The following is a 26,329-nucleotide window of genomic DNA, read 5'->3' on the forward strand; positions in this document are numbered from 1 at the left end:
TGGGTGAAGCTCAGAGAGGGAATAGATTCTCTCAGAAAAGGGATGGCAGTCGGTGTCCAAGTGGTAACGGCGCTCTCTCCCACAAGCCCCTGGCCAGGATCTCTACAGCTACATCAGGTTTGACTCCATGAGTATCCTTTTACTCTAGAGGAAAGGTGTGGCAGCAATTCCCCCTGCCAATTGAGCAGTGCTTTCTCCATGTCCTGCATTCTCAGATATGTGTCAGCTTTTCCCCAGGGAGTATCTAAGGTTGGGCAGCTTCTCCACACAGACCCCAGTGAACACAAGGAGGAATATTAGCGATGCCTCTTGCATGGTCCCTGGCCAGCTGGAGCTGCCAGCAATAATTTCTGGGTCCATCTAAAATGGTCATCCTGGCTGTGACAGTATGAGAGGAAAGGAGGATGAAATTCATCTTTGTAGCCACTGTAGTGTGACAACCAATCCTCAAGGGGAAGGAAGCACCAAAGATTTGTAAATGCTTGTGATTGAAAGGAATAACAAAAGTCATGGGGTCCACAAACAATCAGAAAACTTTATTAACTAACTACACACTGGGCTTGGAAATCAATATGTTAGTCCCTGACCTACTATATAAGCACAAGGCAGTGGGTTTTGGATAAAGGGGTAGGGTTAAAGGGAAGAGAGGAATTAAAAAGGGAGAGATGAATTAAAGAAAGAGAAAAAGAAAAAGATAAAGAAGAAAAGAGAGACAAAAAAAGAGCACCAGTCCTGCTTACAATGTTGATCCAGTTAATGAAATGTCAGTCCTGGCTGCAGTGCCAATCCAGGGGATAATCCTGGGTTCAGCATCAATCCAGCTGTGCCTGTCTGGTGTATGAGATGCCCAGGGTCCTGAGGGCACTTCCCAGGCTTGGGGGTTACCTTTTTATTGACAGGTTTCTCTGCCCTAAAGGCAGGTTTCCCACCTTCTATGTCAATTAATTAGCATGTACAGTCCTTTCTTTCAGGCCTTCCTGGACATGGGTCAGATGGCTTTGATGGTTTTTGGGGGTCTTAATCCTACTCTATAGTCCATGCCCTCTTCTTGGCCTTATTCTTGTGCTTATGCTGTACTGTGCTGTGGCCCTTTCTCACAGAAGGGTGCTGCATTATTTCCTCCTGGCCCCCCTTTTCCAGCCAAATATTGGTCTTCCTCACAGCATTTTAATACCAGCAGTCCTTGGATCTTACCAACAGTCCCTGGTTGGCTCCACTACCATCCAATTATCAGTGTTAGAGACACACACATTGGTCCCTTATATTCTGCAATCAAGAGCTCAAAAGGTCTCACTTTGGATTGCTTTACAGACGCAACAGAGTGGGCTTTAGTCATAGTAATTTTCCATCATTCAGGTCTTTTCTCTGTAACTTTATTTGAAAGTTTGTCAACAAAAATATTATTCCACTTGGGTTCTTAGTCAGAAAAAGTCAGGAAAGAAAAATAAGTCAGGAAAGAAAAATAAGTCAGGAAAGAAAAATAAGTTTCCAAGGCTGTTCCTTAAAAAAAATGGTGCTAATTAGACACCTGTTAGTTCCTGGGAACAAATAATGTTTCTGATACATTCAAAAGGGGGTTAGTACAAATGGAGTTTGTCAAGGCCAAGGCCTAATGAGTGTTTCTCAGACTGTGGTGCAACCAGGGGCAGGGGGAGTGCATCACCACAATCTACCCTGCAATGGAAGTCCGCTTCTCTGGGCCTCCACATGGCAGTCATCACTGTGGATGCGGTGGGAGACTGTCGAGATGACACAGCTGCTGCTGCTGATGGCAGAGGGCTGCTGCACAGCATTTAACCTTCTCTCTCTCTGCATCCCACATTCTTTTCTCTTTTTCTTGGCACTATGAGCTGGTTTTCTACTCTGCTACTGCCTATGAGGCTCACAAACACAGCTCTGTTAATGAGCCCCTCTTTCAGCAGCCATTGAGCAGCACACTTGCGAGCCGACGCTGAAGATCCCGGTACTCATTCATCGCCTGGGAGTGGGCAACTGGATACCATGCCAGATGATGGAAGAGATTGGGTGGCTGAGCTGATGCAACGTCCAGAGGCAAGCTGATCTCCTGAGGCAATCTCTTGTTGCCTATGATAAAGTGCTTAAGGCATTTCTCCTCCAGGCAGCAGCGCAGATTTACATTGATATCTCGCAGGCGACGAAAAAAATACCTCCTGTGCCATCGTGACACGGGAATGGTGTTCAGGAGGTGCATGACAATGGTCTTCATTGTATAGGTGGAAAAGCCTGTGCCCAGCTGAAGACAGGAGAAGAGCTGCAGGCATTTGAGGTGCAAGCTGTCAGGGGGGGCCTGCCTGGCAATGTGCTTGAAGAACTTCATCTCTGCCACATGGTAGGTCTCTGGCCACAGAGTGCTTGGGGTTCCAGCATATCCTGGCTGGCTGCTCACAAAGATGTCAGAGTCACCTCTCCGCACCCCAAACAGCACCTCAATCCTGAAGCTTGCTTCTCTGTTGGTCACTTTGAATTGGCAGGAGCGTGTGGAGGGCAGCAGCACTAAGTGCCAGTTGTGTGACTGAGGCAAAGCTGGCCAGATTGCTCTCACCAGCTGGCAGAACCAGCGGGCAGTTTTCTGCACATCAAGGTAGGAGCCGGTGCAGAGGGTGTCCAGGAGGCTGGGATCCTGATTCCTCCTCAGCTCCTCCTCGGGGTGGTGCAGGAAGCACAGCATGTCCTCAGCCTGCTGCTCCCTCGTGCAGGTGCACTCCAGCTGCACACGGACTCGGAAGTTCCTCACCTGCCTCTGCCCTGCACTGTCCAGCTCCAGGTGGAAGCTGTGGCCTCGGGGAGGAGTCATGGGTATGAGCATGCAGTACACGACATCCTGCTCACGGGGACTCCAGCCTTCAAAGGCACTGCCCACCCCGATCGCTCGTTGCAGGACTGGGTAGAAACTGTTTGACAGGACACGTCCAAAATAAACCGTATAATTGTCCATGAGGTCTGTTGTCCACTCGCAGCCTCTCTGCAGGTCCTGTACTGGCCACTGGATGCGCTCGTCTAGAAGCCATCTCAGATAATTGTCAGAAATATGGTCTTCATCTCCCTCGCTGCTGTCCTCTGCCTCATCGCTCCTTTTCCTCCAGGAAAAATACAGTCCCAAGAGGACGATGAGGAGCCCAGCAACAGCCCAGACCTGCCAGGGCTGCAAAACAAAGCAGAGCAGGTCTCCCCAGGCCCCTCCACTCTGCTTCAGGGTGAGCTGCTCCACCTGCTGCTCCAGCCGAATTCTCTTCCGCTCCAAGCGCTTTGCACGCAGCTCCATGTGCAGATGTTTTTCCTCATCCAAAACATCACCCACAGGCTGTACGTACTGGATGAGGCTTTCCAGGAGCATGAAAAAGAATGTTCTGGCATCCATGGTCTGCAGGAGGATGAAGAGCAGGCTTAAATGGGGCCAGTAGAGAGGGAGATGACAATGAGGGCAGCAGGGATGGGAATAACAGCAGCAGGGATGGGAATACCAGGGATCTGAGGGCTGGAAGGACAGGGCCACAGACAGCGTGCAGGCAGCAAGGGCTGTACTGCTCCCCCAGCAGCAGCAGCAGAAGCATCTCCTGCACTGTGGCCTGCCCAAGGCTCTCCCATGAGGGGTTGTCCCTACATGCAGAGGGACAGGTGCACCCAGCCCCAGGTGCAGCATTTCTTCCCCAGCCCTTGTTCCCAGCCCAGCCTCCCCACCACGTGTGCACTCACCGCTTGCCAGAGCAATGCAAGGCCAGCGTTACCTGCTGGGGCCTTTTATGGCTGCCTCCATTGTGACACGTCCCCCGTGATGTCACACGTGTCACAGCATGTCACAACCCAGCCAAGCCAGCCCCGCATTTTGCCCCACCCTGGCTCAGGCCCTCAGTGTAGCCTAACACATTCAAAGGCTGGATGCACACAAAGTGCACACCAAACTGCAGGTTAAGTTGTGGAAGGACTGGAAGTGTGGCTTCTGTGAGAACCTTCTAGAGGGTTATAGCTGCAGCTTGAGCAGCTCTCGTGCTGACACAATTCACAGTGGAGTGGAAGATCTGACTGTGGTGGGTCCAAGTGTGTAGTACCACTAAAGGCCCTCTGTACCCTCACTGTTGTTTAGGAGGAGTGTGTCCACCCATCCTTGACTTCCGTGGGCAGGAGGTGCCACATTCCTGATCACACAGGACACGGAGAAGACACTGCTTTGTCAGTGTTTGTAATTTTTGCTGCACCATTCTCCGACAGCAAAAAGCTCACTCTGGGAGTCAGATCCAAAGATGAAGAGGCCATGGCAAGGAGCCTGGAACTAGAGACTCCTGTTACCACATGGAAGCTGAATGTTCTCTCTTTGTGAGAGAGTCCAATCCCTCTGGAAATTTCACACTGTGCAAAGATGCCAATAAATGGCATCTTGAGCAAATGCTTCCTCTCTTGAGTGTCTGTGCCTCAGTTTGGTGGGGAATGCAGGCACCAGTACTCGCTGCTTGTGGTCTGTTGACCTTGGCTGGACAGAGAAAGAAAATAAGGACCAAAGACTTGTGGGCTGAGACAAGAACAGAGAGATTGCTCAGGCTCACCTGGGGGAAGCATATTTCATTTGCTACCAATCGAATCAGAGTGGGTTAATGAAAACTAAAACCAATTTTCTTACAATATCTTTACCACACCTCTCCCTTCTTCCTGGGCCCAGCTGATCACTGTGTCCAATGCTGTGAGCCAGGACTCACACAGCACTTGGGTAGCTCTCCATGCTGGGTTGCCTGACACAGCAGCCCTTACCTCCTGAACACCAGAGGTCTTAGCCAGCTACCAAAGGCAAGTGACCAGTTTCAGCATTTTCTTCACTCATGAATATCAGCTCATTTCCTTGACAGCTGATAGCTATCCACAGGAATTTGGCTTTTCAGACCTGAAATAACAAACTAGGAAGTAGGAGGATCTCTGTGGAATCCAGCTTGAGCCTAAGTATTTGAAAATCTGGCATAAGATCACAGCGTAAAAACCAAAATGACCCATGTTTAAGACTGAATGTTCTGACCCATTATGAGGAATAGATATTTATAGGAGAACTGTAAGAAAGTGTAAAAAATACTGATCATTTAATGGTTTTAGGCCTGAGCACAACAGGAAGTACAACCACAATCACATGGTAAGTAATTCCCATGGAAACTGATAATATTTTCCATTAAACTGGAATTTATTTTAGGCTATAATCTGCTTAAGGACACAGAATGCATAACGCTGCACCAAGATGCCATATGTAGAAAAAGAAAATGGCTAAACTGTGGGTATGACTGGGGTGTGGAGGAGGAAAGGACACACTGAGGACAGAGGACTCAGTGTAAGAAAACCCTGTCGTAGCACATCACGTTACAGGCAGGAAATGTTCCCTGCCCTCTGTTACCACTGGATCTCACTGCCTGGGTTTCCCTGCAGTGGACTGGGTAAATAATGCAGGTGGAAAAAGTCAGCATGGCTCCTCCTTCCTTGGTCCCTTAACTGCATCATGGACCTCTCCCAGTTCAGGAACAAAAAGTAATAATTAACTGCCTTACCAGACACACTGCCTCCAATTAATTAACTGCCTTACCAGACACACTGCCTCCATGTCTGCCAAGGCTATCACCAGCTTACCCAAGCTTCCTTTCTATCCTCTGTGGCCCAGGATCCACCTCCATCCCAAACCAGGGCTGTCAGTCTGTGTTCCAGTGGCATTGCAGGTTGCCCATTCCAGCTTGCCCATTCCAGCTTGCCCAGTCCAGCCATGGGTCTCAAAAAGCCAAGCCCACCAGGAGACCCTGCCTGGCCTGGTCCCCACAGCCCTACCTGGCTGAGCTGCAGGGTGATTTTCTGGCTTGAACTCATCCTGTCTCATCACCATGAACTTGCTTTATGAACACTCAGAAGGGCTGACTGAACCTGCTGAGAATCTCCAGGTCTGCCCTGCTCCCTGGATGGGGCAGTGGGACAGAGAGGCCACGGTGTTAGCACACTCAGCTCCCAGCTCCTGGGCCCTGAGGCAGCTGCCAGCCCTCACTGCACCTGAGTATTAGATTTGGAGTGCCATGATAGCCACATTCTGCCACCACCCCTTGCCAGGGAACTGCACCCCAACGCACCACAGCCTCAGGCAGGCAGGCCCATGGGTCTTGTTGCTGTAACTACAAGCCACAGGTGGGGTGGCAGCAGGGAAGTCCCAAGGGAACTGGACCAGCAGACGTCCTGTCAATTTATCGGTGGTGGAGAAGTTCTAGGTACCTGGATCTGCTGGTTTCCCACAACTGAAAGCTACAGAGATGAGGCCTCACTTCCATTTCTTCAGCTCCTTCTTGAGAAAAAAATGCCATTGAATAGGTTTGTCAGACCATATGGCACCATAAGGGGTGGGGGACTTGAGAGAAGAGATGCTGCCAGCAGAAATTTGTTTTGATTTACAAAAAGATTTCTATTAACTTGCCTGGCAGTGTTCAAGGCCAGGTTGGATGAGGCCCCGAGCATGGCTCTTCCTGATATAGTGGGTGGCTTCTTTGCCCACAGCAGGGCAAAGAAGCCCCTGGAAGTATATGATTTTTAAGGTCCTTTCCAACCCAAATCATTCTATGACTTCTGTGATAACTTGCACTTAGCTGGGATGTATTCATGATCTCCCAATGGACAAAGGTAATGGTGGCTGGTTCACCAGGTACAGTGTTCCCATTTACCTTCCCAGCTATCTAGACAGGTTATCAGTGGTTATGAAGCAGTTGTTGGATGCTGGTATCAGCCTTTGGATGGGGGTGTTGTACCTTCAGCAGCTCCCAGCACTTGGGAAGTGCTTGGTTTTCATGGCTGGGGTGAATGGTGTCAAGTACCCAGACCCCCGTGAGGAAACTGAGTCAATAATAGTACTTTGTCTCAAGCCCCTGACACTCAGTAGCTATAACAAGCAGTACAGCTCTAGCAGCCTCCACCGAGAGCATGTTTTGCAGTTTTTAGTCTAGACAAAACAAGGAGAGGAGAACAGTCAATGCTAATGGAAAATACTCTTACCTTTAGGAGGAATGGCTTCAAGTAAAGCATTCCACTGACTGAATTTCCCCTTCCTTCTTCCTCAAAGCAACCTATCTGCAAACATCCTAGCAGTGAACTGTGTTTTCCCTCCCTTGTTCCCCATGGAGGTGTCAACCCAAGTATGAGCAAGATGCTGTGTGATGGGACACTCCTCTCACATTCAAACAATCTGTAGTGGTTATTAAAAATACACAGGCAGGCTATTAAAGATTCTTTGTATGAAGAAATAGACTGAGAAAAGTTGATCTGTATTCCCCGTTCCAGAGCTAGAGAAAAAACAAGGTCACCAAAGTTCCTTGCAATCAAAGGTTTCTGGAGATGCAGGCACAAATAGCCCCTTTGGAGAAGGGTTTAGAGGGAAACTCAATTTAGACTATATATACAGGCTAGAGGAGATGGCATAAGAAGGATGAGGTTTCTTGGCATCTTACCCACACAATCAAACAACTGCAGCTCTCAACAATATTGAAATTCTCATGATCTTCCATGAGTTTTGTGTTTTTGTCATCCATTTTCCCCTCAGATGAACTGAGGAAATAATCCATTTGTATTATCTTCATGTCTGTTGAGAATGATGAACACATGTTGCATTCGTACATGTAAAGGGCTTTATCTTATCTCACAGGGCTGGGAGACTGAGAGACACAAAAGAATGGAGCCATGGTCCTTATTTTAGAGCAATAATTTAAATCTAAGTAAGAAGCACACCTTTGACGTCTAGCTTCAAAAGAAATTAAAGGAAACACGGCACATCCTGTTTCAACAAACCCTTTTCCAGTAACCCTAAGGAAGATCTTCAAACATTGTAAGGGTTTCGGAAGCTGCTTACCTTCATTCACAGTCTTCCTGTTTTCCTCTAAGGTCAAACAGATTTATATGTGAAAGGACAACCTGCAGTTGACAGAGTGAAGCCATGTGCTTCTTCTTGTTTACATCAGTTCTGCAAAGCTAATCCCAGAGTCTCTGCCTTTCCTTGGTATTTTCAAACTCAATAAAATCACAAAGACTTGAAGAGCAGAATAGGTGGTACATTTTAAATGATTTTTCAAAGGATGGTTTGCTTCAGTGTGTTCTCATTATTAAAATAGGGCATCTGCTGAAATAAAAAAGAAATTGTGCACAAAGCAAATGAAAATGCTGGGAAATATAAAGTCAAGAAAATTAATGAGTGTTAATAATGTCCATGGTGCAGCCAAGCTCAGACCTGTCTGCTGTCCATTCCAAAATCAACATCTTCATTCAAGGGCTTCCCTCTCTCACAAATTCTTCTCAGTGGCACCCAAATATTCTTGAAGCTAATAGGAACAAGCTCTGGCCATTATATAAATGACTTCTCAATGCATGAGCACCATCCTTCTGAAATCAGCAGAGGCTTCATTGCTGTAGGAAACAGAGAATCGAAGTCGCTTAGGTTGGAAAAGACCCTTAAGGTCATCGAGTCCAACCATTAACCCAGCACTGCCCACCACTAACCTGTGTCTCTAAGCACCATGTCTGATGATCTTTGAGGTCTTTTCCAACCTAAACAATTCTATGATTTTATGACTCCACGGATCTGGTGGCATAGCTAATTTTTTATCCATCTAACTGTGCACCCAGTACCAGTGTAATGTATTTCCTTGGATGCACTGCAGAGGAATTGCTGGTAGAAGAACCTGTTCAGATTTGGCACATATGCAACCCACAGCCATTTGCCTGTGTGTCCAAGGTTCTGCCCTGAGCTGTTGAGGCTCTGCAGGGCTGCATGACCCTGCCCTGTGCTGCAAGCAGACAAGTGAAGCCCAAAAGATCAGTCCAGCTGCATTTCCTTGAGGCTGCCCTTGAACACGGGGCAAAAAGAAGCTCCTGGGATCACAGGCTTGCCCTGGAGTCCTGTTAAGGGACTCAGCAGGGCAAACAATGGTTTTCCAAGCAAACTCCCCTGCGAACCCCTTCCAGACTATCCTCACCTGTCCCCAGAGCCTTCTGAGCAGGAGATGGCCACCTGCCAGCTGCTCAAATCCTGACCCACTTTTCCTGAGAACTCAGCAAGGGAGAGTTTCACAGACAAGAGGAAATCCTTAAACAGCATGAAGCCCAGAGAATGGAAAGTTTTTTCTTGGGGGGGTTGGGTTTATTGTGGTTCCCCCCCCCCCACCCCTTCCAACTTCCCAATGAATGCATCTGGCAGCTCACTGTCCCTGCCAGTGCGGGATCCCAGCGGAAACCAGAGCTGGGAGGGCTCTTCCTGCCCGGGGGAGGCTTCCCTGGAGTGTGAGGGATTTACAGTCACCACCTCTCGCTCCCCATCCCCTGCAGAGTCGCCCTGAAGGCCATGTGCAGTGGCAGGCTGCAGACAGCTTTGCTGGGGGCTGGCTACTTCGTCTACCTGCTGGTGGGTGCTGCCGTGTTCCAGGCCCTGGAGAGGACTGCTGAGAAGCAGGAGAAAATGGCAGCTGCCCAGATGAAGGAGGCTTTTCTGCAGAACTTCACGCAGCTCACGGTGGCAGAGATGGAGCAGTTCATGAAGGTGAGTAGAAGTCCTTTCTCTCTCCTCTTTCCCCATCAGATGCTGTTTCCTACTCATCCTTACCGCACAGGTAACTCTCGCTGCTTTCCTTCTGATTGTGGCCACTTGGATGCTTCCAGCAAACCCCTGTCTGGTGTGAGCAGGCAGCTCAGTTTGATGATAAATACAGCTTGTGTAGCTGGACAAAACCTTGAGCATGCTAGCTATTAAATGTCCCCATCCCACAATATCCTGGGTTTTTTGGGGTCTTGCCTCCTGTTGATTCTGCTTTTAGTGGGGCTGTGCTCTTACACAATGGGATGGCACGGCATGAGGCTCTCTGAAATGAGTAGGTGTGACTGCCACTTGGAACAGCATCACAGATAGTGCAATATAGAAACAATAAGGAAAGGTCTGGATGGGGGGAAAAAACAACAACCAAATCTCCAAATACCTACAAGGAGGGTGGCATGATCAGAGTTTAGTTTTTGAGGATGCTGCAGAAGAGAAACAGGTAGCCTGGCTAGGGGAAAATATTTCTGGTCATGGCAGATCTTCAAGGAAAATGAAGATGAATATGGCTGTTTCTTCAGCCTGAGTATTTTAGAGCTCTATCTGCTATAATGCAGGAGAAAATGAGGTGTTAAAGCCTTGCTGGATGCATTTCCACATGGAAATCTTAATGGGCCAGTTCACAAAATAAAGAAATGTGGGGAAGAACTGGTTTTTCTAAGAACCAGAATTCAACCCCTGTTTCACCCATGCATGCATCCTCTTCACGTTGTTTTTTATGGGTAGGGAAGAAGGTAAAAAAGAAAAAGAGAGCTTTTCAAGAAGAGAAGAAAAAAAAAGATGAGCTTTTAAGATAAAGAAATCTTTGTGCAAGGGCTATGGAAATTATTTTTGTTAGCCTCAATTTTCTTAGACACCAGCAAAAAACATAGTGAAGGAAGAAGCAGGGAGGAAGATTTTGCTGGTGCCATTTATTCCAGCATGTGTCCTGCTCCTGGCAGGGCTCTGTCCTGGATTTTATCTCAGTTTTTTCTGTACAACCAGCCTGCCTTTCAGATGCCCAGTCCACTGTTCTCTGTTTGCTAAGGACAGGGACAGCTGGATACTGTTTGCTTTTAAAATTTCCTTTTAATTAACAAAAAAAAAAAAAAAAAAAAAGAGAGAAATAAAAAAATAACAGCATTTAGAATTAAAATGAAGGAAGATGCATAAAGTGATAAATATAGCACTGGAGAGATGTGGAAGAAATATTTAGTCAAGCCTTGTGTGGCAGGGCAGTCTCAACTCATCCCAAACCCAAACCATCTCTGACAGATGTTCCTCTAACCTCCTCTCAAAGGCAACTTTGCAAACATGTGTGTAAATGTATAAATTTACCTATGTGTATTCATGCATTCAGTTTGGAGTAGAATGTGTATGTCAGGCTTTGCAAATCAAGATACTTTGAATTTAATTCTGTGACACTAATCAAAATACAGACTTGAAATGAAATGCTCAGTGTATCTCATGTACAACTCACTGGTGCCCCACTGGGAGGGATCAGAGCCACTGCTCATACAGGTGGTTGATCAGATCTTGGATCCACCATTGCCATCTCAACTGCAAGTCCAAATCCAGCAATCAGTCACCCCCATCTCTTAAACCAGTGCTCTGCCACATCCAGTCACTCACAGGATCGTGATTTTCCAAACTACTTGGCCTGAAAGAAACAAGGTCCTTGGTCACACTGAAAGAAACAATTTCTCTCCAAACACCCACTAGAGCAGTCAGCATGAACAGGACAGAAGTTGAACACCCAAACCCACTGGATAATGGCTTCCCAACCTTGGAGGTGAAGGTGTGAATAATGTCAGACAATCTCTGAAGTGAGGTGAATGGTACTCACAGGAGAGGAGCAGCAGTTGGCTAAACATGTAATATTTTTGCAGCAAGCACTTGAGAAAAGCAGTCATGATGATACCAAACTTTGCTTTCTCTCCCAGAACCTGATTGAAGCCATTCAAAATGGGGTATACCCTGTTGGAAATGAGTCACAGTTTGAAGAGAGCAACTGGGATTTCAGCAACTCCTTCTTCTTTGCAGGCACAGTTGTCTCCACAATAGGTCGGTCTAATGCTTTCCATTTATGTGTGCTTGTGTGTGAGTGATGCTTATTATGTCTGGTTATTAGGACATGATTGGATAGTACTTTCCAGGATAAAAACTCCAGCCCTTTGTTGTCATGGGTGGCAAGCAGGCATGGACTTAGTCATAAGAACTGCACAGTTCTTCATGCTTTATTTTGGCTTGTCAAATATCAGTGTCCTTTCCTATTATTTCCCACTTGTTTCTTCTTTTCAAATTATCTGTTATAATGTTTACTCTGCTGATATTTGTGGGTGAGAGATAAACTTCACTTTCCTGGTGTTTATTCCAGGCTTTAAATCTGAGAGTGCTGTAAAACATAAAAGATGTAAGGAAAGAAGTGAATCCTGCTAGGGCCTGGGCAGTGTCTCCATAAGCCGTTTTGAGCTGTTAGTTCACTTATTTAATTAGTTACATGCCAGGAGGAAAAAAATGGGAAGGGGTAAAGGCAAATGCTGAGAATTTTACACTGGTGCTTCAAGCTGTTCTGACCTTTACAGGGCCTGTCTGCCCCTACCTGCTTTGTCCTTTCTTTCAAATGTACATCCCAAAAAGTGCAGGCCCACCAAACTTAAGGATGAAATCCATACTGCTGGCACCTGCTTCACAGTCATGTAGTGGAAGTCAAATCTGTGTTTTTACAGAGTGGTGCTGAGGCCTCACTTCCACCAGACCCTAAGCACATCTGATCTGTGAGTGTGGCATGTCCCAAGGGCCCCAGTAGTGTCCCAACACCATGGGAGCTGTGTAATTGCTGCCTGAGCCCACAGGGAAATCTCCTGCTGTAGAAGGGCAGGGTTCTGACCCATCACTGAAATTGGAATATTTCTGCAGCAGCGAGCACAAGACAGCTCATGCATTTGGAAATCCAGTAGCCCAAAAATCACTCAGTTGTTTTGTCTTTTCACCCAAAGAAAATTGCATTTTCCAAGTAATGGATGCCTTGACATGAACTGTGCATGGGAAATGCAGTTTCCCAGGATCATTGATAGCATAAGGACATACACAAAGTTCAGTATTCTTGCACTCAGGCATGTACCTCATGGGGTCCAAGAGTCTTGAGACTAAAGGACATGTTTGGGGTTGTTCCACTACTTAGATAAATCTTCTCTTAGTAGGACCTTAAGGCAAATGTCTCTCTGGCATGAATAAATCAGTCACCAGCAAGGTCTGGGCTAATTAGCACCATCTATTCTAATGCACACTGCACTGCCTTGGGACTGGAGTCAGTATCTGGACACAGGAACTCACTGGGATGGAGCCAGGGAGGTCACTAACACACAGGCAGATCAACAAGAAGCTGGAGATGTGATCCTGACAGCCTGGGACTCCAGCTCTGATGTCTTCCAGATCCTCAGACTTCTGTTTTCTGACTTTCTGTGTATTTGTCACAGGACAAAACATGTTTCTCATAATTACATCTTGATTGTGTTTTTGTTCCCACTAAGGCTGTGTTGGGAACACACAGTGCTTCTGCATTCCCCCAGACATGCAGGGTGAACCACTTCATCTGCTTACTGCCTTTTTCAGAGGAAAAAAGAGTGCATTTGGGCTGAGAAACACTAGCCACATCTTTTAGGGTCAAAGGCAGGCTGGATTGGAGTAAAGGTGCATATGAGTGTGAATTGCTGCAGTTCTTTGGATTATCTCCTCTGACCCATCTTTTTTTTTATAGGTTATGGCACATTACATCCTAAAACTGCTGGGGGGCAGATCTTTTGTGTGTTTTTTGCTCTTTTTGGAATCCCTCTGAACATTGTTTTTCTGCACCGTGTCGGTAAGATGCTCTCACTGCTCTGCAAAAAGCTGGGGAAATTCCTGTACGAGAAAGGAATGAGAAAGGTAATTGGTTTTATTTACCCAGGCACAATCATATGCTCATTTCTAGTGTTTTTCTCAAGTTTTATGCTGCCTTAACCTCGATTGTACTTTTGTGCTGGGTTAGATGTTCTAGGGCAGTAAAAGAGGCATTCTTCACTTGCAGAGCTGAGCAGACATGCCAGCCATAGAGGAGATATTCAGACAAAGGCATGCATTTTGTCTTCCCATCTAGATGGCAGAAATCCAGCCCCCTTCAGCAATCAGTGGAGAGATGGGGTATCCCACCTCATTTCTTGGGACACTTAGGAGCCAACACCCTAGGGAAGTGCATGCATCCCTTTAAAACCAGTAAGGGTGATTAAACATCACCTTGAGGCTGCAAAAAGCAGGTGAGCTGTGCAAAGCTGTAAAAAATTAGGCAAGGTGTAGAGGTTTTGGTGGATTTTAACTCAATGCATGGTTTGCTAACCCTCCTAACTGATTACCCAGTCCTTTAGTCTCCCTCCACCCTTAACTTTGACAGAAAAGAAGCATCAGGCTGAAGTTGTCCATTTGAGCCTGGTTGCTGAAAGATGAAGAGACACCTGTAACAAGCTACAGACAGGATGTCTTTTGTCTGCTTTATGCCCCAATTTATTTTCAGCTCCTCCCCTTCTCTCAGCACTGCTGAGGAAGTGAGAGTAGCTTTTCTGTGTCTCCTACTGTAATTCTCTTTCAGGATAAGGTATGATTGCTACAGATAACCCTGTTAGATTGCTGAATTCCCTGTCATATATGGCAAACTTAAACAGAAGATAGGCTCAATCAGATACAGATTCAAGCATGTGCACAATACATGAAGATATGAAAAGTTATCCAGCAGTTGCCATTAATTTCCAGGCAATCTGGATTTGGAAAATTCTATACATAGAAACTATGTATGTCTGGCTGATAAATCTCTACATATAACAAGTCTTCTCCAGTCAAAGCTCCTTCATGACTGCTGGGAAGTAGAATGGTTTAAAAGTCACTGTCCAGGCTCTTCTTTATCAAAAGCTCATTAGTTTTTTGGGGGTTTTTTGTAGTGAGATAGCCACTGGTTAGGAGCCAAGTTGTGGCATTGGTGCAATGAGAAATAAAGTCAGTAATCAAGACTCTTGAAGATAGAACTGTCAGAAATGGTGCAATTAGTTTTCATTAAAAAATACTCTTTTCCCAGGCAAATCTGAATTTAGGTGCCAACCCTAAATACCTAAAAACTAAAAATGAAGTTGTATGGTGATAAGTGGAAATGGTTTGACCCTGGTAAATGTCATTATATAAGAATTTCTCAATAGTCACAGTCATTGATACAATCAGGTAAAAGACTACATCTTCCAGGGCCACTGTGGTCATGCAACACTCATAACACCTGGCTTCCCACTGCTTCTAAGCAAGACTAAGGTATTTCCAGAGAAAAAGCACTCAGTAGAAATCCTTCAGATCCTCCTCATCCCAGATAGCCACCCACTTTGAAAAACCACCATTATGTATAGCTTATTTGTGTCTCAAATCATGATTATAATTGAACTGGTTTATTTTTCAGAAGAAGATCAAATTTCTGACCCTTTTGTTCTTCCTGGCAACTGGGATCCTGGTTTTTCTGTGCTTGCCATCAGTCTTCTTCCAGATAACAGAGGGCTGGTCCTACAGTGAAGGAATTTACTTTGCATTTATCACCCTCAGCACCATTGGCTTTGGAGATTATGTTGTAGGTAAGGTTGATTCCAGAGAGGAAACACATCCAAACACCAGGATAATGACTGTAATTCTCATGGGTTGACTGAATGTACTGTAGAGACAAATCTGTCAAAAGTCTTTGTCTAGTCTTTGCTTTGTACAGTTCTGGGGGAGAATACTCACTTCTCTGGGGTTGTATGTGCTGATAAAAGCACCAAATCATCAAAATACAAGGAAATGAGGTGCTTTGGGGTGCAAAGGAGACAACTATTTTGGTTAGGGAAGGGTGAGAGAAGGGAAAGTGGAATTTTTATTACCAAGAGGCAACAGTTTATGACAGCTGTACAAAACAAGGTGTGTATTTAAAAATAACAATTAGATAGGCCTCGTGGCTCTATGATTTCATCTTCATTAGGATGACTGAACTGGAGCTGAAGTATTTTTCTGTGCCAGTATTTATCTAATTGTCCTTAACAACAGTAATGAAATGTTGATAAGTTTAATGCTTCGCATCTTCACAATGAAACAAGCAGAATCAATGACTGCTCTGAGAATTATGCACTGAGAATTGCTTACAGATGATAAAGGGTTTTGCACTGGCCAAGTGGAACAGAACAGGTTTGAGCTGATTTGCATTTTAGTAATTCAAAATTGATGTGTAGCTGACCCTGTTTGGGGCAGGCAGACATGCTGGGAAGATGGCTCAGCCTGGAATACATGCACAGACAGGTGATACCTCTAGGGTGAAACTCCCTGGGGCTTGTTAACTGAATATTCCCTGCTCAAGTCCAGTTTTGGGTTAACAATATAAAGATGTTACTTGTGGCTTTGCTAACCCCACATCATTAACTCCAAATAAGAGCACAACAAGGAGATGCTTTGTACCAAGGCTGAGAATCCCTTTGCCAGCTCAATGCCAGCAGCAGAAAAAGAAACAGCTGTTGGGTACCTGTGCATGGGGACAAACCTGCCCACTGCTGCCCCATTTCCAGAGCTCTTGGATAACAAAGAAGAAAATTCTTGCCCATTAATCTGTGCACTACAGAGCACTGCAGGACTTGAAAAGAGTTGCCAGCACCCAGGCTCCTTCTGGGGAGGTACATCACGGATTTTGTGGTGGTATCTCTGTCCATGCACATTGCTGTGTTATCAACTATGTCAAATCACCTCTGGCAGTGACTTGGAGCACTCCATAAGCAATATCACCAAGTGTTCCTGCAGATGCCAGGGCCACACCTCCTTAACCATGATGATAATATTGTGTGGAACCAAGAAAATACTCTCTGTATGTTGGGGTCAAACAAAATGACCCGTGCAGAACAGCAGGTGTGAGGTCCTGGCGATGCTAAGAGGATCAGACTGCATTAAATAAGCTTTGGTCCACTGGTTTCCAACATGGAAAGTTCTGCTCTTGGCATGTGTCAGTAAATTCTCATCAGTCATGTAGTTTTTTAAATGGAGAAAGCTCCTGAAGCCATTCAAAAGTGAGGTAGGAATTGCAGCTACTCTCTCGGTGTGCTCGCAGGTACCTGTAATTTAAAGGGAACTTTATCAGGCTGTAATCACACTCTGTAGGAATATAGGGAATTACAATTACCCAGGTAATAATGGTTGTGTGGTTATAGTGGCCCACTGTGCTTTGCTTTTTGTGCTTTGGGAGTTTGTGTGCAATTCCAAGATAATACAATACAATTTAACACTACTTCCCACATTATTTCATTTACCTATACGTGCAGCAGTTGAACTGGGATTGATATGTAGTAAGGGGGAAAGAATAACCTGCTCTGATGGTAATTCACCTCAGTCACAGGATCATAGAATCACAGAATGATTCACTTCAATTCCAGTGTATCATTTGGCAGGCCAGCATATTTGTATCATGTTTATTGCATGTATCAGTTCATGGCAACAATAAAATTGCCCAGCCTTAACCTAATGCAACAAAAAAGTCACTTTAAAGTACTCAATATAAAACATACTGATGAATTCATTAAGCTGTTCCACTTAACACTGGCAAGGCAATTTTAACTTTTTAATTTTCTCCCCCCTTATCTTCAGGCAAACAGTCTGACAGGAAATACTTTTCCTACTATCGAGTGCTTGTGGCCATTTGGATTCTTTTTGGCCTTGCCTGGATTGCTCTGCTGTTTAATTTATTGACAACAGTACTAGAAGATACTGAAAAAATAATTGTCAAGGATCTCCAGCAAATTGGAAAGGTGAGTAAGGACAATGTAGGAAGCCAGCAAAGAAGATGTTGGCCGGTTCAGTTTATTCCAGAAGAAGAACCACTACCACCACGTGCTGGAGGGGATGCAATGAAAATGGAGTCATTAACAGCAGATTCTGAACACACAAAAAATGAAAAAAAGTGTTTTCTAATAGCAAAACTATTGCCATAATGTGTTGAGAATTGAATTCTTCATTGGAGAATTGCTAGTTAATTATTCTAAAGAAATTCCCATAGAAATAAAATTTCCCCTACCTTCTGCTGAGATGTGACCTTTTAGAACTCAAGACTTACAGTTACTCAAAGCCTGGATATTAATGGTAAGAAATTTGCTCCTCAGTTTGCAGCTGGGTTGTGCTAACAGCCTGAGAAGTGCACTTGCTTTGCAAGGTGTTTTAAAGGTGCTTTCACAAAAATGCAGAGGAGGGGCATGGAAGAGCTTGCTGGTTCTGTTTGGATTTTGCAGCTTCCAAGAAATCATGTCTCTTCCAGGAACTGACATGCACAAGCTTTTCTGGCATTGCATAGCACTTTTGGAAGAAGAAATAAGGGTATATAACTGAATAGATGCCTGACTTGAGCCATCATTTGGGTAAGGTGTTATGGTCTGAAAGACATGTTCAAATGAAAAGACCTGAGCTCAGTTCAGAGACACTTGAAGCATCTAATGGACAGGGTTATGAAAAGGTTAGCATGTTAGAAATGATTGATTCTACCTCTTCCTCTTTTATACTAAGATGAATAAAGGCAATTTCAGCTTTTATCCCTGTGGCTCTGAAAAACCTTTCTGATGGTGTTTATAAAAAATGCATCAACCCATGTCTTTAATTCAATTTTTATAATAATTTTATTCTGTATGTTTTACATAAGAACCAGAGACCAGTTTGAAGGGAGGAGTCCTTGCTGCTGTGTTTTGATTTCATAGGAACTGTGAAGCCATTTAGCAATGATTCTGTGGTGCTGTTGCTTCCCAAGTGTGAGTGGTGTCCAAACCTTCAACCAGGTGAAAATAAAAGGGTGTCAGATCTGGGCATGGTTTTTCAGACATGCTTTCTAGCCTGTGGGCCACGTCTGGGTGAAGACTCTGACCTTCAAAGGGTTTATCTATGTGTCACAAGCCTTCTGTGTGCCAAAAATGCATGGAAACCCAGCCCTGAAGAGCTGGCAAAGCAGCTGGGGTAGACCCAGCCATAGAGGTGAAACAGCCTATGTGTGTTTGTGGTCACACCAAAAGTCAGTCCAGCCCAACACCTCCTCTGACCATGCCTAATGTGTCCCCCAGCAGTGACAGGGGGACAGGATCAGGCAGCTCTGCCATGCCCCAGCCCAGGGGCCGAGCCCTCTGCCAGCCTGGCACAAGGCTGCCCATGCAGGAGGTGGGGTCTGTACATCAAAATCCATGAACTTTCCCAAATGCTGAGCTCACATCAGCACCCACAGGACCCCCCAAGGCAGTCCATAGCTTTAGTGCACCAAGTCCTCCCTCTGACAGTGCTGAAGCTGTCACTTGACAGGTTGCTCTGAGCCCCTCAAGCTCCTGTTTTGTCAGACTGAATAATTGTTTTTTGCTCACCCTCTGGGTGCTACTTACAGCATGACCAGCCCATGCCAGAGTTATTCCTGTATGAAAGGGAGAATAAATTACAGCTATAAAGCAATTTCAGGTCAGAAAGATGCAGTCAGCCTCGAAGCTGGATTCATAACTATCTCAGTCAAACAGAGCCATGCTTCTTGCCAAAGCAATTCTGCTGGTTCAAGACCTGGCATGTAGACCTGGCCAAACATGTACTTTCTTTCTCTCCAGAAATTATTTTCCAATGTTACTCTCAAGGCTGACTTCTCACCTCATATGTCTTATTGTCAGTAAACGTTTTTGAGGCAGGAGGAGCAAAACCTGACTGAAATCAAAGAAGGGTAGCAGGCACTAAAGCCAGGCAGAGAAAGCAGCTGGATGCCCCCAGGCAGTGATCTCTTCACCTCTCTGTTTTCCCCTCTCACTGAACATTAACCCACATTTTTATTTTCCAGGCCTCTTCTATTCTCTTTTTTTTTTTTTTTTTTTTTTTTTTTCCTTTTTTTTTCTTTTTCTTTTTACTTTTTTTTTCTCAGCCCTTCCGAGAAGGATCATTAACCCCACTCCCAGTCTAATGCAGGGACTGTCAGGGCTGGATTAGAGGGTGTGATGGTCCTGCCTATTTTGCACAGCCTCTCATTGTTCTTCCATGCCAGTTCCTGGTGTCTGGAATGGAGAGTCTCTTCAACTTCTTCCCACTGCTCCTTGTTGTGACAAATAACACAACTCAGCCCTGGAACAAGCTGCAGATGTCCCATTGTAACACAGAGCAACCAAAAATGCTTTTTTTAGACATTTCAGGAAGGGCAAGAGAGGCATCCCATGGCCTCTGAGTGTAAACAGCAAGCACAGAGCCAGGCAGTGCCTCTTGGAGCAAAACAGGGCAAATTCTTATTCCTTTGCCCAGGTGGGTGTTTAACAATGATTCTTGAAACCCAAGCACTTCCCACTTCCAGGAGTCCCTCTGTCCTGTGTAGTCATTGCCATAGGGTGCAGGCATTTTAACTCATCCCTCCTGCCATGCTCCAGGGTAAGGATGTGGCCCAGAGGGACTGAAAAAGCCACCCAAAGCCAGAGGATCCAGGAAACATTAGCCAGGAATGGCCGTGGTGGGGCTGTCCACCTTCAGGCAACAAGAACTGAGGTGTCCCTTCAGCTGGAGATGCCAGCCTGGGAGAACAGAAAACACATCCATTAAAAAAAAATATAAAAATTAAAATATAGAAATATAAAAATAAAACCTCTCAGGAGAAGCTCAGCTGCTCTGAGAAAGAAGGCTGCCCATTCATAAATCCTGACTCCTGCAGAGGCCTTTTGGAGAAGGGTCTTAGCTTTGCTCCTTGTGCCCTCCAGTGGCTGTGTGCTGCAGACCCTTTCCCTTCACATCCCTGCCAGATTTGGGGAGCCTTTCTCCACCTCCCCTTGTGGCAGCTCTGTTTTGTCAGTGGGAACCAGAGGACATGGCCCTGTATTTTTATCCAGTTCACACGAGCTTGCAAAAGGCAAAAAAATGCCTCATTCTCCAGAAAGAGATGGGGATGGGCACCTCAGCCTGGTGCAGCCAAGGTGCCTGCCTTAGGGCCACACTGAGACAGCTCTGTGGAGGCCAGCTGGGGATGTGATGGCTTTCTGCCAGCAAACCATCACAAGAAGGTTGTGACATCTTCCATCACAAGAAGGATCCTCACTGGCAGCACACAGGGTGCTGATGGTGGGGAGCTCTCCCATCACACGCCCCATGCAGAAACTTCCCATGCACAAAATCTGTTTCAGGATCAAGGCACACATTCCCAGCCCCTGTCCCACAAGGGAAAAGGATTGGTCTGGAAAAAAATGTGCAAAAAGGCAAGTTTGGGTGCAGGATCTGGGGCCTGGAGGGCTGGCCCCCTCTGCAGCAGCCTGGAGGGCAGGCAGTGCCTCATGCAGCACCAGGGGTGGAGATAGGAGCTGCAGATATGTGGAAGGAAGAACCATCACCAAAGGGTGTGTGGTCCTCTCTGCTGGGAAAGGTAAGGGGAAAGCCTGGGAAAGCTGCAAGCCAGGGTGGGAGAACTTTTTTGGATATGATGTTGTTCCTCATTCTTAAGCTGAATGATAAATCTGTCTCCAAAAGGGCTTAGGCACAGTGACAAATCTCTCCAGGGCTGGAGCAAGCCTTTTCCAGCATTATCATCCTCAGAGCATTGCACAACAGCAGCAGAAATTGTCCTCACATCACCCTTGGAAAGGGGAATTGTTGATTCCTGTGCAGGTAACAGGGCCCCAGAGAAAATTCAGTGTATCCCAAACTCATGAGTCAGACCTCTGGCTCTCTCAGCCAGGACCAGGTGTCCTGGTATTGTTTACTGATAAAGTAGACACAGACAGTGGTTCTGTACTTGGTGAGGTTTAGAAAAATAGACTTGAATTGAGAGCAGAATTAGAGCAGAGATTCTACTCCACATCTGGAGATTTAAAATAATCCCAAGATTTTTAATTCATGAGTATAAGCCAGGCTTTGCTGTTCTTCTGCACGTTCTCCTTGCCCAAGGGACAGAAACCAGGAATATATCCGTTCCAAAATCCCTGTTCTGCCAAGTGACAGAGGAACAGAAATCCTCTGGAGACCAAGCAGAAGGGTTCTCCACTGGCAGATCTATACAGCCTGCAGCCTTTTCTGGGAGTTACTCAAAGCTCTCCCTGTGACCCATTCCCACTGTGCCACACAGGGAAATCCAATTTTCACAGAGCAGCCTCCTGTGCCACTGCCAGCTCTCCCACTGCAGCTTGTTTTCAAATGGGAAACTTTTCCAAGGCAAGCCAAATACTTTCCAATACATTAAACCAGTTGCTGAAAAACTCCAGGAGTAGGATTGTGAAATATATTATCTGGGATTAAATGGCAGCAGCATGTTCCTGCATTCAGTCTGTGCTGCTCCTCATACATCACCCACATCTTTGCTGCCAGCTAGGAAACACTGTGCACTTCTGCACTTGAAACCAAGGAAAAGCCATGAGGAATTATTTTTCCCCTCAGAAATTCAATTGCCTCCAGAGAGAACAGGAGAAACTACACTTTGATCTGTCTTTAATTTGTATATGGGCTGTTAGGGATCCTTTGAGGTCTCCCTCAATTAATAGCCAGTTCATTTGTAGAGATTTTTTTTTTTTCTGGAAGCAGAGGCACTACTCAAAAGAGTGGAACACCTTGGCTAATGTAACATCACACAGCCAGTGGGATATTTTTTACAGCAATTGCTAAGCATGGGCCACACACATGCTCTTTTCCACTCTGTCACACTTGGACTTGTGCTTTCTTGCCTGTCTCGTGACCAAAAGGCTGGATCCAGCTCAGAACTGGTTTAACAAACGTAACTAATCACTCTACAAAGGCTTGCTTGTAATCCATCCCTCATGATCACACCCAAAGAAACAAAAACCCCAGGTTTTGGTGCCAGCCAAGTCCCTCGTACCATTCCAGTAGGATTCAAAGTGCTGTTGAACATAGATTTGACACCAGATCTCACACTGTGAGGAAAGGGGATCCTTTGGGATCCCTCACATGGATGTCTGGGGCAATGTCTGATGAGATGTCTGAGGACCAGCCTGGGCAACACTGATGTTACTACATCACAGGTAAAGTCAACATTTAGCCCTTCTGGGGCTAAAAGGTTTAGGGCAAGTAAAAATGCTGCCTCCAGAGAGCCCTGTCCATGCTCCTGCACCCCTGCAGCCAGTCTCACCTCCAACCCAGAGCAGGAACTCAAATCTGCTTGGAAAATTCAGCCTTTACTATCACAATTAGTTCTGGACTCAATTAGGGTAATTCTCAACCATGAGTTTGGAAAGGCTCATGATGCTGAGTTAAAATTAGGGCAATTATTGAATCCATTTGATTACCAGACATGATTTAGGAGATGTGTCTCTTGAATAAACATTTCCCAAATTTCTCTTTCAATTACTCTTACATTTGTGGTTGGAAACTACATATGTACTTTGTGGTGTGATGCTGAAGCATGAAATAATACATCCCCAGAAAGAGAGATACCCTGATAAGCAGAACAATAATAATAACAAGCATGAGTCATTGAAAAATGAAGGGAGGTACAATCTACAATTTAGGATGATGACTTCCTTGAGAGGGATTAGGCAGAAAGATGCTGATATTCTCAAAGAACAAATGTGGTTTGAAGTGAATCCAGCTTCTCCAAGTAAAAGATGACTGTTCATCTTTTGGCATGGAGAAAATCATGCATCAAGACCAGAAAAGAGCATAAGTCAGAATTTGTGCTGAAAGTCCCCAGCAATCACTGTTCCCTTCATTTAAATGACTCATTGAATGCTTTAAGAGCAAGGACAAGGTCTTAAATTTAAAATGGTTTTGGAGATTTACTGGAAACCAAGGATGAGACCTAAGCAGGTTTCATCTGTGTATTCTCAGCTTCAAAGGTTCAGGCATTAATCTCAAAATAAAATATCCACTGCCTGAGAATTAGAAAGATGCAAGAGGCCCTGTATGGGCACCTTCCAGTTGCTGGAAACCAATTCTCCTCATCCAAGCAGTCTGGCTCTTCACAAAGCATGCAGGAGCTCTTCAGTGAGACTGTTGTGCAAGTCTGTCACAAATCAATGCTGGGGTTGGGGCCTGTATATTGCCCCAAATTAGACATAAATCAATTAGAGGTCAATGCCAATCTCTGCAGAACTTCAGCCAGTTTCCCAATTGACAGTATAAAAACCCAACAGTTAAATTTTTTTAATTTTTTTTTTCTTTTTTTCCTTTCTTTCCTGATTTCTCTCTTCCTTACAGCCTTCAAGTTGGTGATGGGATGAAGGATGGGTGCAGCAGAGCTCACTACAGTCCCAGAAATGCATGGGCAGCTCCTGGAGAGCATGGCCCAGCAACAAGGCCTGCAAAGTGCTTAGAGGCTGAATGTAATGACAACAGTGGCAGCACAGTTGGGTGATGCCAAATAGCCAAAAATTTCCAGGGGGAAGCAAAAAGGAGGAATTTCCAGCAGTGGTTGTAAAAATCTATTCCTTGCTTGCAGCAGGTCTCTGAACAAAAGCCTGAACACAAGCTGTCCACAATTTTTGCTCAAACATGGGTCATTTTTTGGGCTGGGGTTTGGTAACAACACTTCTCAGTCATCATCTCACAGGTCTCTGTAGGGGCTCAGCCTGCCTTGGCAAACCAACCAGTGAAGATGGAAAACATCCTCCAGGGGTGTCAAGGGAGAAGCACAATTTTTGGTGCACAGAAAACATCCTCTAGGGGTGTCAAGGGAGAAGCACAATTTTTGGTGCACAGAAAACATCCTCCAGGGGTGTCAAGGGAGAAGCACAATTTTTGGTGCGTGAAATTTGCATACTGGCATTTGTAGCAGTGCACAGTGCTCAACCATACTGGAGTAGGAAGGGCTTTGCTGTGGCAGCCAGGGTGCCTTCCAGCTACTCTGCTGGGAAGTTAAAACATGACAGGAACTTTCCATAGAGACCCCTGTTTGGTACATGGTTTTCTCAGTGAGTATGGTTCAAGGACAAAACCAGAGAATGACAAATTCATGCTCAAACGCCCAAAGCCCACACTTACTTCACACATGCCAAAAAGCAGAGCAGTGAGTTACAGAAATGAGAAATGTGTTCAGTCCCCCACCAAGGCCATCTGTCTTACGTGGTGACAGCAGGGTGAGGAGAGGTGGCATAAAGAAGGACAGGCAGAGCACTCTCCCCCCTGAGATTTTGGATAGTGGCTGATTTTTGGGATCAGCCTCCATGATAGGTTAACTCCCTTTTGCACAGTGTCCATCAGCTGAGACAAAAAGTGTGTTGTGGTTGTAGATGGACTTTTTTCGTGTACATGGAGGGACAGGACAAGGGGAAATGGGCTTCAAACGGACAGAGGGCAGGGTTAGGTTAGATATTAGAAAGAAATTCTTCCCTGATAGGGTGTTGAGGTCCTGGCACAGTTGCCCAGAGGAGCTGTGAGTGCCCCATCCCAGTCCTTTTCCAGGCCAAGCTGGATGGATGGGGCTTGGAGCAACCTGGCCTAGTGGGTGCCCCTGTCCATGGCAGGGGTTTGGAACAAGATGGTCTTTTGGATCCTTCCTAATCCAAATCATTCCATGTTTCTAGGATTCTGTAAAGTCACTGTGCACACACACGACAGAGCCTCCAGATGTCACCATCAACCCAAGCAAGAAAGAGGCACAGCACAAACCGAGCAGAAAAACCCCACTCACAGACTTCTCCTTCAGTTCCTGCTCCCCTGCCTGGGACAGACAGACAGGAGGGCTTCCAGTCCACCTGGATAAAGTGCTTGAATCACAGACAAAATCAACGAATGTGGTTCATAGCTGTGCATGAAAGCATTTTGTGTGCACATTATGCTGATGTAGACCACAGGGGTGCTTCCCTATGTGTAGGTGCTCATTACTTTTACATATATATATAAAACCACCTATGTGTGTGCATATATATGTATATAAAGTTATATATATAACTTCATAACTTTATTTTTGAAGAGTCACAGGTTCTTTGCCAACAACTTTACCTGAAGGTAAAAGCAAGGCGTGTTCTCCAGTGCCTTTTCTAACCATATACATATTCATCTCTTCCAGTACACATTCCTGTGTCCCGTCCAGCTGATGAGCTGAGAAATGGAGCAATCAGCCCTGGATAAAGGATCTGAGAGCATAGGCACAGGTGTTCCCAGAGAAAAAAGACAATATGCCCTCAAATCTGTGTAATAAGGCCAGTGTTGACTTTTCAAGGAATTGGTTGTCTCCTCTATTTCCCTCGGGTTGTTAAGTTCGTTTTATGGCTCTCTTTCAGCAATCTAAATTTGCCTGTTGAGAAAAAAAAAAAGGCTTAAAAAATCCCAACTCTGCCTCTTCTTCCCTTGAACTCTGCCCTCTCCTTACTGCCCACAGGATTAAGTGCATTCAAGTGCACTTAATGGAGAAGAAAAAGGCCCTCACCTCTGCTCAAGGCTGGCATTTACATTGTCCCTGTCACAGCGTGGAGCTGTGATGCAGAATAAAGTCACAAGCAGAGCCAAGCAGTGAGGCAGCAGAGGTGTGGGACCCAAGGAGCACTGCTGGTCACCCTTGCAGGGCTGCAGAGGGGTGTGCAGGGTGGCAGAGCACCCTCCAACCTAACCTTGCACCTGCAGAAAACTGGGGGAATATTCGGAGGCTGTTTGCTTAAACACACCATACCCTTCCCCCTGAAAGTGACATTTAAAAAAATATCACAAAAGGAAATGCCAGATTGGGTTGGGGAATGCTTGTAGGGTACAGAGGTGTTGTTTTTACATGAAAAGACCCTCAGGGTTCTCCTGCACCAAAGTTTTCATCCCCACAAAGTTTGA

The 26,329-nt window shown here is 45.6% G+C and overlaps 2 protein-coding genes across 5 annotated transcripts; one reads left to right on the forward strand and one right to left on the reverse strand.

Moving 5' to 3' along the window:
• Positions 1 to 1,915: 1,915 nt before the first annotated feature.
• Positions 1,916 to 3,379, reverse strand: LOC132328435 (inositol 1,4,5-trisphosphate receptor-interacting protein-like 1). The gene has a single exon (XM_059848248.1). The coding sequence runs from the start codon at positions 3,377 to 3,379 to the stop codon at positions 1,916 to 1,918; it is 1,464 nt and encodes a 487-aa protein (XP_059704231.1).
• A 5,866-nt stretch (positions 3,380 to 9,245) lies between these two features.
• Positions 9,246 to 25,729, forward strand: LOC132329442 (potassium channel subfamily K member 16-like). Of its 4 annotated transcripts, none has more exons than XM_059850548.1 (6): positions 9,249 to 9,541; positions 11,515 to 11,635; positions 13,332 to 13,498; positions 15,042 to 15,210; positions 17,234 to 17,394; positions 25,578 to 25,729. In XM_059850548.1, exons 1-6 carry the CDS (start codon positions 9,347 to 9,349, stop codon positions 25,611 to 25,613), a joined length of 849 nt encoding a protein of 282 aa, XP_059706531.1. In that variant the 5' UTR covers positions 9,249 to 9,346; the 3' UTR covers positions 25,614 to 25,729. The 4 variants fall into 4 exon arrangements, with proteins under 4 accessions (XP_059706529.1, XP_059706531.1, XP_059706530.1 ...); XM_059850547.1 differs by lacking the exon at positions 25,578 to 25,729 and adding an exon at positions 17,898 to 18,168 and having other exon boundaries at positions 9,250 to 9,541; XM_059850546.1 differs by lacking the exon at positions 25,578 to 25,729 and having other exon boundaries at positions 9,246 to 9,541; positions 15,045 to 15,210; positions 17,234 to 18,168.
• The last annotated feature ends 600 nt before the right edge of the window (positions 25,730 to 26,329 follow it).

This window comes from Haemorhous mexicanus, chromosome 6 (assembly GCF_027477595.1).
Source record: "Haemorhous mexicanus isolate bHaeMex1 chromosome 6, bHaeMex1.pri, whole genome shotgun sequence".
NCBI classification, from domain to species: Eukaryota; Metazoa; Chordata; class Aves; order Passeriformes; family Fringillidae; genus Haemorhous; species Haemorhous mexicanus.